Source organism: Acomys russatus, chromosome 15 (assembly GCF_903995435.1).
Source record: "Acomys russatus chromosome 15, mAcoRus1.1, whole genome shotgun sequence".
Classification (NCBI taxonomy): domain Eukaryota; kingdom Metazoa; phylum Chordata; class Mammalia; order Rodentia; family Muridae; genus Acomys; species Acomys russatus.
This window is the reverse complement of record NC_067151.1, coordinates 28,810,646-28,824,724: the sequence shown is the minus strand read 5'-3', so window position 1 is coordinate 28,824,724 and position 14,079 is coordinate 28,810,646. Positions and strand designations below refer to the sequence as shown.

Sequence of the window (14,079 nt, the reverse complement as noted above, 5' to 3'; positions counted from 1 at the left end):
GAACTCTTACAATGGCTTCTAAAACTCTCAGGATGTATCAGTAAGCGTTGATGTTGGATGGGGCAGTAGCTATGGGGGCGGATGGGTAAGAGCAAGCTTTGAGAGGACTCTGAGTTACCGGTTTCTGCTAAAGCATTCCCCAGCCATCATAGATTATTACAATTGTCAAGGTGGCAAATGAAAAACACTAGTAAGTATGGTATACCCCATAATCCAATTACTTGGGAGCCGGAGACTAGAGGATCATCAGTTCTAGGACAGACTGGCTGCATAGCCAGTTGGGAGCCAGCCTGGGCTACATGAGACCCAGTCTCAAAACAAACAAACAAACAAACAAGGGTCAGATGTAGTGTCACACACCTTCAATTCCACAAATTGGGAGTCAGAGGCAGGTGGATCTCTGTGAGTTTGATGCCAGCCTGTTCTCCTTACTGAGCTCTAGGCCAGCCTAGGCTCCACAAACAAAACTAGGATGCAGTCATGGCTCACAACAAAAATTAGGATGCAGTGCCCTCAGCTTGATGCCTGGCAGTTTTCAGCCAACTAGAGTGTTACGTAACAGCAAATCTTAGGTCACTTACCAAATGATAACTGGAGTTATTGGCCATCTGTCTCCTGGTGTGTTGGGATCCACTCTCATGGAACTGTGGTGCATTCAGTTGGTTTCTGTTACAAGTTTAAGAACAACTAAAGGACAAAATCACACCCCCAAATTTCAATCATTCATAAAAATATATAGGAAAATCTAAGACCTAACGGAGGAAGGACCTCAAAGCTGGATTTTGGTGTCTGTGTTTCAAAAATGGCAAAGAGATACCATCAGCACTCAAGAGCCCCAAGATCCATGGATGTTGCTGGCCCTGGGCTGAGGTTCCATGCCCTCGGGCTTCCCGTGGGGTTTCTTGATGGGGGATCCCATTTTTCCCAAAGCCTTTCACAATGGGGGTTTATACATTTGCTGAGAGGCTGTCTCCTCCAGAGACCCAGAACTTACGACCAGACACGGCCAGAGAACCAACCGTGGTCTGGGTACCTTACAAGCAAAGCTTTAATCCCCCGGTTTATGTGTGCTCGGTGTGCAGAGCATATAGTTTGTGTCAGGTATTTTGTACGTTCCCGCGTGGTAATGTTGTTTTCTTCCTGCTGAGAGTGTGTGAGGTTGGCCAGGCTTCATGAGTCCAGGTACCCTTGTCCTTTTTCTTCTGTGTTGTTCTACGTGTTTGGGACAAACTCGAAAAAATTGTATCCAACCTTTGTCAGCACATTTGTGGATGTGCTTTGGTCTCTGGGATGGTTAATGCTCTTGGAAATGGGTGGACCCTGCAGCCAATGGCACAGCGTCTGCACAGATGCATAAAGCCCTTCCTCCACCCACTGGTAGGGTGGTGTGGGGGAATGGGGACAGATATTGCTGAGCTCAGAGGAACCCAAACTGTAAATATATGTCTGTATGTCTTTTCATAGAAAAGATTACGGAAATCCATCAATCTCGCATTCAATGCATGATCTCCTGAGGTTGAGAAGAGGCTTTTCTGGAATACAGTTCCCCGGTTCTGCTTACGAGATGCCCCAGAGCAAGTAGGAAATGTTTTGTGTTGATTGGGTGTGTGTCTTTAAAAATCTAATCACAGACTCCAAAATATCAGAATCCTGTAGTAATTGCAGTCTGGATCTCAGTGTCTAAATGCAGGAGACCCTAATCCAGCTAACTCAGGAGAACCCGAGGAACTCAGTAAATTTATTTAGCTATCTGTGTCCTGCCACCACCCTGTGTCCCAGGCTGGCTTCCACTTGAAGCTGTTAAGTCAGGGATCCCGGAGGCACAGTCAGGACATCCACCTCATTAACAGCTTCTCAAGAACTAGCCCCACCAAAGTGGAGAGAAAATTCATTAAGGAAAGTAAATTCTTTGAATGTGATCAGGCGTACTTTATAAATATATATGGAAATGCCAGCGCGAAACTCTAGCTCTAAACAATTAACATGTGCCGACAACAATGAATTAAAAACAATGTGTCACATAACAAAGCTTGAAAACAGAAAAAAGGGAAATCAACTCCTTAAACATCTTAAAGCCTTGGTAAGATAACTTACATCTGTGGGAAAGTTCTGGAAGTGTTTTTGCACCCTGCTCATATCCTCACATGGAGACTATCTAACATATGTGCGTGCTGGGTCCTTTCAATACAACATAAGCAAGTCACATTCATTCCTGTGTCCCTAGGCTCATGACTGGGCATACAATGGAAAGAGAATAACCATGTGATGACTGAATCATCTTCATGTTTGCCCAGAACAGACCAAGATGGCCAAAATGATCTCCTGGAGTTCATTAGCATCTGCCGCATAGATTCGAACCCATTTTCAAATCCCAGGGAAGGAATCATGGCTCTGGCAGTTGGAAACTCATTCTAACCTGTGCTGAGGGAACAGCTGTGGCAAGAGGAATGAAACCCCTCGAGGATATATTTAAAGTCCATCTACAAAAAGTTCGGTTGCTGGGATCCACATGTATGTGAATATATGTCCTTGTGGGGTTGCAGAGATGGCTCCGCTGTTAAGAGCACTCATTGGCTGTTCCTCAGCTCCGGGGGTCTGACACCCTCTTCTGGCCTCTATAGACAAAAGGCACACACACGGTGCACAAACATCCTTGCAGGCAAGGCACACATAAACATACAATCAGATTTTTTAAAAGATATGTCCTTGGTAATATCCCTTTAAGTCTGAATTTCAGACTCTATTTTCGTCATCTTAAATCGCCTGTATGTCTTCTGATAGCTCCCACAGAGGATCCCCTGGGCCTTTGGAGTTCTCAAAAGCATTAAAGAGGAGAAAGCATGTCTCTAGCATCTTCAGATAACCAGAAGAAATTGCTGGTCTTCTCCAAAACCCCTCATAAAGCCCAGAGCTTTCAAGGGCCTGCATTGAGGAGCAGTGCCATAAACTTGATATGGGTATATGAGAACTGCTGGATTTTCATTCACTCATGAAAGAACGAAAGGCAGTTCTACAGTGTGATATGCACCCCAATGTCAGGGAAGCACATAAAGTGTCATCTAACCAAGGTCAGGGGTCATGGTGAGGGACTGTCAGAGCAACCATAAGTAGGTGATGTCCAGATGTAACTGTGAAGGACAGGTGGCCTGGTGAAGGAGTTGGGGAAGGGTGTCACATATGCAAAAGGATCAAAGAAAAAGCAAACACAATTCGTGCTGGAGCTACAAATGACTGAATATAGTGCCGAGTCACATAAAGACTTTGCACTCATCCTGGACTGCATAGCCAATGGGGTCCCCTTTGCCACCTTAGTATACTCTATGTTTCACCCACAAAATCAGCTAACAGTAAATATCTCTGTTGTGGTGTTTTTTTTCCTCTTGTCTTTTGTTCCCAGAATAATGACTCATGAGACTCAAAATCTATTTACAAATACCTAGGCCATATAGCTAGGCTATTCTCTGACTAGCTCATAACTTAAAATAGCCCATTTATTCTAACCTATGTTCTGCCACATGGCTGGTTACCTCTGCTTAGGTACCATGCACCCGTCCCCCTCACATCCTCCCAGGTGAACCTCGAACGCCTGGTTCTCTCTCAGAATCCTTTCTGCCTACCGGACATCTCATCTACTATCCTGTCCTTTCCTATAGGTCATAGGATTTTTATGAACAGGTGTTTGCATCCATACAATACACAAGATATTCTCGCTACATATCTCAGACGGTATCCTGTGTTCTCATACACATAACTATCTAGTTGAATGTTTGGGGGTTGATTGGTGGTGGTGGTTATGTAGGAGAAAAGAACTGGTGATAGGAAAAAGATTAAGTTGGGGACAGAGTGGCTGTATGCGCCTGACTTAAATGATGCTGGCCCCCACAGGCAGTTCCAGAAGCACCTGGAATGAAGACAGGGTATGATCACATTCGCAGTGGAAGAAAGCTAGAACCACATGGAAAGTGCTTAGCAGTTGCTGCCAAGATCCTTTTGATAATGGAAATAAAATGCATGGATAAGAATAATTGTTCTTAGCTGGGCACAATGGTGCATGCCTATAATCCCAGCACTCGGAGACAGAGGCAGGTGGTCTCTGTGAGTTCAAGGCCAGCCTGGTTTACAAAGTGAGTCTGGGACAGCCAGGGCTACAACAGAGAAACCCTGTCTCAAAGACAAACAAACAAGCAAAAACCAAAATATTGCTGTTGAGGCTTTAACTGCATGGAGCAAAGCAAGGATTCCTGAAGACATAGTCAGTGAGGGCACTGTGCACCTGCCTTTTGATGATGTCATTGACGAGCTTGAATTTGAGTATGGGTTTAGCCACGTCTCTGATGTGAGCCTCAGACACTTCCGTTTCATGGCGCCTCAAGTCCTGTCAAATGGGTCTAATTACATCTCTCTCCTAAAATCAGTCCTCCGGTTGGAGGGCAGGGCAGATGGTGGTTCATTCCAGGTTCCAGGGAGAGCTGATGTTGCTTTTCTTGTTTTGTTTCAAACAAGTCTTATTATTTAGCCTAGGTTTGCCTTGAATTCTTCATCCTCCTGCCCTAGCCTTCCTGTGCTGGGAGTACAAGCCTGCACCGTGACTAGCCAGAGTCTTCATTAGCACGGGCAGGACTGCCAGCGCCATTCCTAAGCTCAGCGATCCTGAACAGTGTCGTATGAAATCAGGGACACAGCGATGCGAGTTTCTTTGAACTCACTCACAGGAACTGTGTTGGTCTAGAGAGGAAAAGATCTTGTCACAGTGGGCATCATCTTGGCTCAGGGGACACACATGACTCTGCTAGGAATGGACTTCACTGTGTCAGTGGAGGCCTGGTGACCTCAGCCATCCTTTTCCTCGCAACAGGTGCCACTTCCCATTTCCTCCCCTCCCCCTACAGTCTCTTTGCCAATATAGAACCATCCTCCCCACTGGCACAAAGGTCTGCTGTAAGGATAGCGCTATCCGTTGGGACCATATAGCATGTGCTTTGTAACATGAAAGGCACGCCTATTTATTCAAAACTTATTTTACTAAGCCAGGTTCTATAAGGCCACTCCATATACATATATAATATACTTTGAGCATATTCTTCACTTCCCACTTTAGTCCCCACTCTTTAATTCATCTGCTTTGTTTCCCTAAACACTTGCTTCTACTTTCATGTTATCTGTACATATGTGATTTTCTGTATCTTTCTAAGACTGGATTAATTCATTTAACATGATAAGCCCTAGTAGCATTTATGTTCCTTCAAATGTTTTATTCATTCTTCTTTATGGCTGAAAAAAAAAAACCCATACTCTATGTATTTGTATTTGTGTGTGTATGTGTGTGCATGTGCACGCACATATGTGTATGTTATAGTGTATATGCACATGTGCATGTGTCACAGCACATATGGAGAGGTCAGAGGACAATCTTTGAACGCCTTCTCTTTCCTTCTACTGTGTGGGTCCTGGAATCAAACTCAAGCTATGAGGCTCAGCAACACTTTTTTTTTTTTTTTTTTTACCCACTGAGCCATCTCACCAGCTCTATATCATATTTTTTTTTTAAATCTGTTTCTCTGTTGAAGGATGCTTCCCATATCTTCGCTGTTGTGGCTAGCCTGCAATGAGCAGTGGTGTGCGGGTACCTGCTCTTCTTGTCACTGTGCATCTGGGGGAGACGAGGCACTCCATTCTGTCCCTCTCAACCTCTGGGTTTCTCTCTCTTACATCCTCTGCCTCGTATATATCCTGTCATTTGACATAAACACAAGCTATTGGGCCACGCTGCAGAGCGGAGGCACCTCCAGAGTGTTCTGGAAAGGGGAATTATTGTCTCCGGGGCACTTGACACCTGATAGCAGCCCATATTGTCACAGGCATTAGCTGAGTGGCACACTTAAGCTCCTGGCAGCTCAGCTTCCCTTAATGGGAGACAACATCTCTATGTAATCGTGGTGACATGGGAACAAGAGAACTAAGTCCCCCAGTAAAGTTTCTGTGCTCATTCATGAGGGCACAGTGTACTAAGAGGCTTTCTGCTCTGGGAAGCGAGAGGGCCAGAGTCTTGTTGAGATAGGCTGTTTGGGCTGAGGTGGACAGGAGCCCCTAAGAGTGGGGACTCCCAAGACCATTGCTCCTGTGCAGCCAGTGAGTCTCCTACTCACAAACCGAGCTGCTTGTTGGCATCTCAGACACACCCAGGCGCCGCGTCTCCCTCTCACATCCCTTTCTCCCAGGAGGGATATAAAGAGAGAATTAGATTTTTCAGACCACCTTTCCATAAAATAACGGATGCTGAGACAGAGGAACTGGCGTGGAGATTTCTCTGCTTTCTTGGACATAACAACGCAGAACATAAGATCCACAGTGGCGTAGCATCTTCAGCACTGTCTTTCTCATACTCCCAAATGCTGAGACATGAAATATATATATACCAAGATTGGGTTAAAAGGGGCCAGCAGTGAAGAGCGTGAGGCCTTTGGGGAAACAAATCTACTCCATACCCCCATTTGGGCGGCGTGCACCCCCCCCCATTTGGGCAGCGTGCTGGAAATGCAGTTGGTTTGAACCTGAACACTGCAGGGCTCCCCACCCCAACCCCACCCCCATTCTACAATCTAGGGCACGAATGCATTAGCACTTGGACTTGGGATTGAATTGCAAATTTGATTTTTGTTGTTCGTATTAAGAAAGCTACTCCAGATGCTGGGAAGACATTAAGGTTTGGCCAGCTAGGGAGTAGAAATAGTGTCGTTACACCTATCTGTGCCTTGAGGATTCAGGAAGCATTCCGTCCCCATGGCGGTCGTGACTGAGTTTTAGAAATAGTGGAGCTGAGGCTTAGGGCGTGCTGACTGGGTCCCCCGTGCAAAATTCCGTGTTTGCACATTATCTCATATGAACTAAGGGTCACAGTAACTCTGTGAGCTAAGTGTTACTAACCCGTTTGGGAACCAATGAAACCAAACTTGGGGCAATTTATAGAAATTTCTCCAAATGCATTCTTTGAGTGTCAGTTGGGGGGCTCACAAGCAGGCAGAGCAGAGAGCTTGCCCCCCTCAGTGTGGCCTTTCAGGCACCACAGTATCCATTACAGAGCGCACCACACCACAGTTTAGTGCGCGGGGAGGGGGAGCTTGGAGTCATTATTCTGACTCCAGCATCTTGCTCCTGTTACTAGAATACTGGGCTCTAGTGCGTCACTTGCTTAACTCCTGAGAGGTGAGTGGGCCCTCTAGGCCTCTGTAGCCTGAGCCACCTCTGTTTTATAGGGAACAAATAGAGCATCTTTATTTTCCCAGTCCTGTTCATCCATTACAGGACCTAGAACAGAACTTTGGACCTGTGAGTTCCATCATAGCGTCCGGTTCGTTCTTTCTTTCTTTCTTTCTTTCTTTCTTTCTTTCTTTTTTTTTTTTTTTTTTTAAGACAAGCACTCATTTTCTGAAGCTTACCATCCCTTCAGCAGGCCACCCAGGACTGGTTTCTGTTAGGTCGTTAAGCTGTGATGCTTGAATCTGCCACCGCATTTGGAGCCACATACATTCAAATGGCTGTCATACCAATGATCAGAACCATGGTCTCCTGGTGTGCTCCATAAATAACATCACTGTACAGTGGTGCCTTCCTAACACGATAGGTTGAAGCATCATTTTCTTTGAAGTCAAGTTCTCCTGTGTCCCAGTTAGGCCCCTGTTTTCAGCTGTTCCAGAACCTCGGCTGAGCAATTAGGACTGGGTTGGTCCGGTTTGTAGTGAAAACTGTTAAGATTTCGGGGGGGGAGGGAGGATTAGATAGGAGTTTGGCTCAGGGACCTCTTTGATTCTGTTTACTTTTTTTTAAACCATAGTCCTCTGCTTCCAGGAAAGCACACATTCCTTAAAACTCACATCACCTTCAGATCCGTGTCAGAATCCGTGGGGCTCCTCTAGAGCCTTGCCAACTCTACGAAGTGCAACTCTCAGAGGGAGTCCACAACCTCCCATCCATAGAGTCATCTTGGCCCCAAACAGGAGGTGCCCAAATGGAGGAACTGTCCCAGACTCCACCTTGCACCACTAGGCCCTTCTCACACAGCTGCGTGGGAACCTGACCAAGCCAAAGCCTTTGTCCACTCACGTGCGCTTCCCCAGCCCTCACTCTCTGGACACTCTTGGCCCACAGCCACATGTTCTTCTGGCAGGAAGAACGGTGACAAAGAGATGAACTGGATATAAAACTAATAAACTCGTAGAGTTAGCAAGAGCTTGAGTCCGTATAACACTCCTTGGGGCAAGAGACTTTCCCATCCGTTGCCAGGGACAAAGCCTGTCTATCAGAAATCCCTTCTGGCCACCAGGCTGACTTCTATACCCGGTCCAGCTCACTTGTAGTGTCTCTGAATTAGACTCGTTTTGCAGCTGTTTTTTTTTTTTTTTAACTGCTGCTAAGAACCTGACCACTGCAGACACCCAGGAACCAAGTCAGCCACAGTCCCTAACTACTTGGCACAAAGTATGACAGAGTCCAACAGTGAGGAAGTAAAGATGGTTGGGAAACTTTATTCTAATTAATGCAATTTAGTGTGGGTGGGTTGGGGGAGGGAAAGTGGGGGGTACTCAGCTTCCTACAGTGAGAGGAATCTGAAAGCCGATGTGAGAAATAAGCAGCTATTGACCAGAGAAAGGGGAGAGAGAGGAAGGGGAGTATTAACCAGGGAAGGGGAGGACAGGGGGAGTATTAATTGGGAGGGGGAGGATAGGGAGAGTGTTAACCAGGGGAGGAGAGGAGTTTTTCCCACACAAAGAAAACATTACTTTGCCTGGAGGCAGAAGGAAGCCTGACCCGGAGAACTTATAGAGGTTGAGGAAGCATGGGTCAACTTTGCAGGTGGTGCTCGCCTAGTGTGAACAAGGCCCCCTGGGATTGAACCCAACCTCACACACATACACACACACACACACACACACACACACACACACACACACTTCTGAAAAAAGAGCTTTAGGAGAACTGATAGAAGATGTACACTGGATAAGCTTGGCGTGTGTGTGTGTGTGTGTGTGTGTGTGTGTGTGTGTGTGTGTGTGTAAGGATAGGATAGGAAGATGCAAAGACAACTGTTGAGAGCAAAACCTCCCTGACCCCTTCTGCCTCATAAACAGGAACCACGCCACAATGTACCTTTTGAGGAAGGTGGTAATAGATAGGCTAGACAGAAGAGCTAGCCAATGAAGAGAAAAACAGATGAGGGAGCGAGTGGGTCACCCAGAGATGGTCCCCTGATCTGGGGCAGTGACAGTGTGGGGAGACCTGAGATGAGCCTATCTTTCTACAGTGCTCACACTCTGTCCTGGACAACGGGGCAGATACTGCAATGGGGAACAGGTGAGGACTATACTGAATTTTAGCTGTCCCTGGACTATCTGAGAAGGTTGGAGTTGGTGGGGCTACACCAGGGAAGATGGCCGAGGCTTTTGTAGTAGAGGAAATCACCCAGGAAATAGTATAAATGAACAAGGAAAACAACATGTTAAGAAGAAACCTGGACGAATCCCACCATTTACAACAGAGGATGCATGATAGTGAGGAAGAGGGACCCCCAGCAAGTGCGGCAGTACAGGAGATGATGGAAACACACCGGGCATCTTACGGTGCCAAAAGCGAGAAACTAAGAGACAAGTGGAAGCTTCAGGCTATACTCAGGATGAATCTTCCTCATCTGCTGTTTGGTAATGTGGTAAATCCATATTCACAAGACAGTTTTGCTGCTCTGGTCACTATAGCAGGAAAATGGGACCAACCCCGTTGGCTGGACACATCAACAGACCAATGGCTAATGAACGTCTGTTGCCGCACACATAAAACAGAACACTATTCGGCCCTAAAGAAAAAGGAAACCACAAAATTAGCAGAAAAAAATGGACTTAGAAAAGTACAGTTCTAAGTGAGGTTACCTGCTCTCGGAAAAAATTACATGGTTTTCCTCATATGGGAATCTATTCTGTAATGTATACATGAATAAGGATATGTGTATATGTAGGCATAGTGTAGGCATAGGTATAAATAGGCATAGTATAAATGTGGAAAGAACAGGAGAGCTGCTATTTGGTGATGAAGAGGGGCATAATTCAAGTAAGGCACGTGAGTCGTGAAAGGATATAAAACTAATTTGTTTTCTAGTTTTGGCTTTTCTAACTTTTTGCTTTCCTGTGGAGAAGTGTGTACAATCAGTGAACATGTAAAACCCAAGTTCCACAGCTTCAGAGTGGCTACTCAACTTTGTAGACCCTGGGTCTGAGAACAGGCTATGTTATCTTTCTCTGTTATTGTTGTGGCTGTTGTTGTTTTCAATTTGCACCTTTATTACAATAAAGTGGGGTTTTTTTTTTCCAGACAGGGTTGCTCTGTGTCTCTGTGTAGCCTCAACTGACCTGCACCCGCGTTGTAGACCAGGCTGGCCTCGAACTCACAGAGATCCGCCTGCACTGGGACTACGGGTGTGCACTACCGTGCCTGGCTGATTTTTTTTTTTTTTTTAAAGACATTTTTAGTATTCTTCAAAAATAGCGTTGATTTAAATTCCTTGATGGTTTCAATTATGGTGTGGTGAAACTTGAGAATGTCTTTTTCGAGTGAGTCCCATTTGGAAAATGCTCAAAGGTGATCTTTCCTGTGACCTTTACCCTTTGCATCTCTTGGCTCTCTGAACTCTGCTTTTAGTTCTCAGATTTCGAATCATGGTGCTGTCTGAATTTAAAACTAGGAGCATCCTCTCTCTCTCTCTCTCTCTCTCTCTCTCTCTCTCTCTCTCTCTCTCTCTCTCTCTCTGTGTGTGTGTGTGTGTGTGTGTGTCTGTGTGTGTGTGTGTGTGTGTGTGTGTGTGTGTGTGTGTTCTAAAGCATGGAAATTGTAGTTCATGGGCTTAGAAGAGGTAGCATCTGAGTTCCATTCCTAAAACCTGTGAACAGCAAAATATTCAGGCACATATCCACTTGTAATTCCAGCACTAAGAAGGTAAGTGGGTGCCCTCACCTCATGGGTGTGCTCCAGGCCAATGAGATAGCCTGTCCAAAACAAGGTGCTCAGGGCAGTCCTCCACGTACATGTGCACACAGGTACACATGCATAGACACACACACACACACACACACACACACACACCAAGGTGCACTGCAATGCACATCACGATGTTAAAGAGTTCGGTATGAGATTAAGTTCTCTTTTCTCTCCCGTTTCTTTTCCAGCTCCAAGAGACTGTGAAAAGGAAGTTGGAAGGGGCCCGGTCGCCACTTAATGGGGACCAACAGAATGGTGCTTGCGACGGGAGCTTCTCGCCAACCAGCAAGCGCATCCGGAAGGACCTCGCCACGGGGATGGAAGCCATCAACAACATGCCGCTGCCTTCGGCTTCTCCTCTTCACCAACTCGACCTCAAGCCTTCTTTGCCCCTGCAGAACAGCGCTGCTCACGCTCCTGGGCTCCTAGAAGATCTGAGTAAGAATGGCAGGCTCCCCGAGATTAAACTCCCCGTCAATGGCTGTGGGGATTTGGAGGACAGCTTTGCCCTCTTGCAGAGCAAAGACCTCAAACAGGAGCCTCTTGATGACCCTGCCTGCATAGACACGTCGGAAACATCCCTTTCTAACCAGAACAAGCTGTTCTCCGACATTAACCTGAATGACCAAGAGTGGCAAGAACTCATCGACGAACTGGCCAACACGGTCCCAGAAGATGACATCCAGGACCTGTTCAATGAGGACTTTGAAGAGAAGAAGGAGCAGGAATTCTCCCAGGCGACCATGGAGACCCCGCTCTCCCAGGAGAGTGCGAGTGTGAAGAGCGATGCGTCTCAGTCTCCTTTTGCCCACGTCTCTCTGGGATCGCCCCAGGCCAGACCCTCATCTTCTGGTCCTCCTTTTCCTACTGTCTCCACAGGCACTAGCTTACCGTCTGTGGCCAACACTCCCGTGGCTCCAAACCCCGCCGGCTCACCGGCTAACTGTGCTGTCCAGTCTCCCCAGACTCCAACCCAAGCCCACACTCCAGGCCAAGCCCCGGCTCGGCCTGGCAATGGCTATCTCCTTAATGCAGTTTCCGTGGCAGTATCTGGTTCGGGGTCAGGCTCGGTGGCAGTGCCCAGCTCTGACATGTCCCCAGCAGAGCAGCTCAAACAGATGGCTGCGCAGCAACAGCAGCGGGCCAAACTCATGCAGCAGAAACAGCAGCACTCAAATCAGACTTCCAGCTGGTCTCCCCTGGGGCCTCCATCAAGTCCGTATGGAGCAGCTTTCACTTCAGAAAAACCAAATAGCCCAATGATGTACCCCCAAGCCTTTAACAACCAAAACACTATCGTGCCTGCAATGGCAAACAGCCTGCAGAAGACCACCATGAACAACTACCTCCCTTCCAATCACATGAATATGATCAGTCAGCAGCCAAATAACTTGGGTACAAACTCCTTAAACAAACAGCACAATATTCTAACCTACGGCAACACTAAGCCTCTGACCCATTTCAATGCGGACTTGAGTCCGAGAATGACGCCGCCCATGGCCAACCCCAGCAAAACCCCCCTGATGCCGTACGTGCAGCAGCAGCCGCCTCCGCAACCTCAGCCGCCCCAGGCTCAGCCGCCCCAGCAGCAGCCTCCGCCTCCTCCACCGCAGCTGCAGGCTCCCAGGGCGCACCTGAGCGAGGACCAGAAACGCATGCTTCTCATTAAGCAGAAAGGAGTGATGAACCCACCTATGGCCTATGCAGCGCTTCCTGCCCATGGTCAGGTGAGTGAGAAGGGGGGCACACTGGGAGCCGGTCTCACTTGCCTGCCGGGCTGTCCCGAGTGTATGATGGGCGCCGGGCTTGGCCCGGAGTAGGGCCTTGATACTCACCTGAAATCTCCTCCCCGGTACATCCCGATGCCGTTTCCTCTACGAGTGGCCCAATAAGCCTTTCTTGTACATGAATGCCTAGGAATCCAACCAAAATGATGTCAAATCCTCACTGCGAGGTGGGCAGGCTGCGGAAGTCACATGACCCAATATGGCATACCTCTGTAGTTTTTCTTCCAGTTCATCAGCTGAAGGGTGATAGGAGGGCAGAGGTGCTTAGGGCCAACTATCACTGTTTTATGCCCTCTGGATGAATGCCAGCTATCTTAGTAGGTTATGAAAGATCGAAAACATGACTGTTGGCCTTTAAACAATTAGAGTTTTCTGTATTTTCAAAGTGGGGCGGGTCATGTGGGGCCGTTTAATGTTTAAACGTTTGTCATTTTACCAGCAACAGTCAGGTGTCTCCGTCACATGCCTTAGGAGTATGAGGCTCCCTGTCCACAGCATTCAGGTGGATTTCAGCAAGACGTGCTAGTGAATGTGCCCGCCCGTGCAGCGTTCAAAACTTTACCTCTTATCTCTCACACTCTTTCTTTGTGGCTTGGAGAACGTGCAAACAATGAGTAGCGGTTACTTGAAAATCCCGCCGAGGCTGGCCAGTGGAGATGATACTCGGGGGTCCTTCAACACCTTATCCATCAGAGGGAGGGGAGGGGGGAGGAAGAGACGGAGTCGGAGACGGAGACAGACAGCGAGAGCTCTGTTTCCCATTGCAGGGCCAAAAGACCATGACCAATGCTTAGTTTTAGTGAATGACTTGGACCATGAAGATAGTATGATAACATTGGACACATTTCTTTCAAGGAAGTTGAATAGTCACTCACGAGGGACACTAGGAGGAACTGAGGTTCCTCCCAGAAACAAGTAGAAATGCACTTAATTTCTGAGCATATTTTTAAAAGAAAAGGGACAAGCCACACATGGTAGAGCACACTATTCATTTCAGCCCAGCCGAGGCTACACCATGAAGCCCTGTCCCCAAGCAAACAAACAAACGGGGGAAAAAAAATCAGGTTTTTAAAATACCTTTTATCTAGGAAGTCTGCTTTATAGAATTTACATGTCCTTCCTCGTAATGATCAGATGGAAGGAAGATAATGGTTGCTTTGTTTTTATTTTATGTATGTGAGCACCTTCCCTGTATATGTGCTACATGAGTGCAATGCCTGTAGGGGCCAGAAGAGGGCGTCAGATGCCCTGCAACTTGAGTTATAGGTGGTTG

General features: G+C 47.1%; 1 protein-coding gene across 1 annotated transcript in view; it reads left to right on the top strand.

Moving 5' to 3' along the window:
* Nucleotides 1-12,839, top strand: part of Maml3 (mastermind like transcriptional coactivator 3) — a 259,816-nt gene extending 246,977 nt beyond the window's left edge. The window contains exon 2 of the mRNA XM_051157765.1: nt 11,208-12,839. Within this exon, the coding sequence (XP_051013722.1) occupies nt 11,208-12,839 (1,632 nt within the window). The remainder of the gene's footprint in view (nt 1-11,207) is intronic.
* Nucleotides 12,840-14,079: the final 1,240 nt, after the last annotated feature.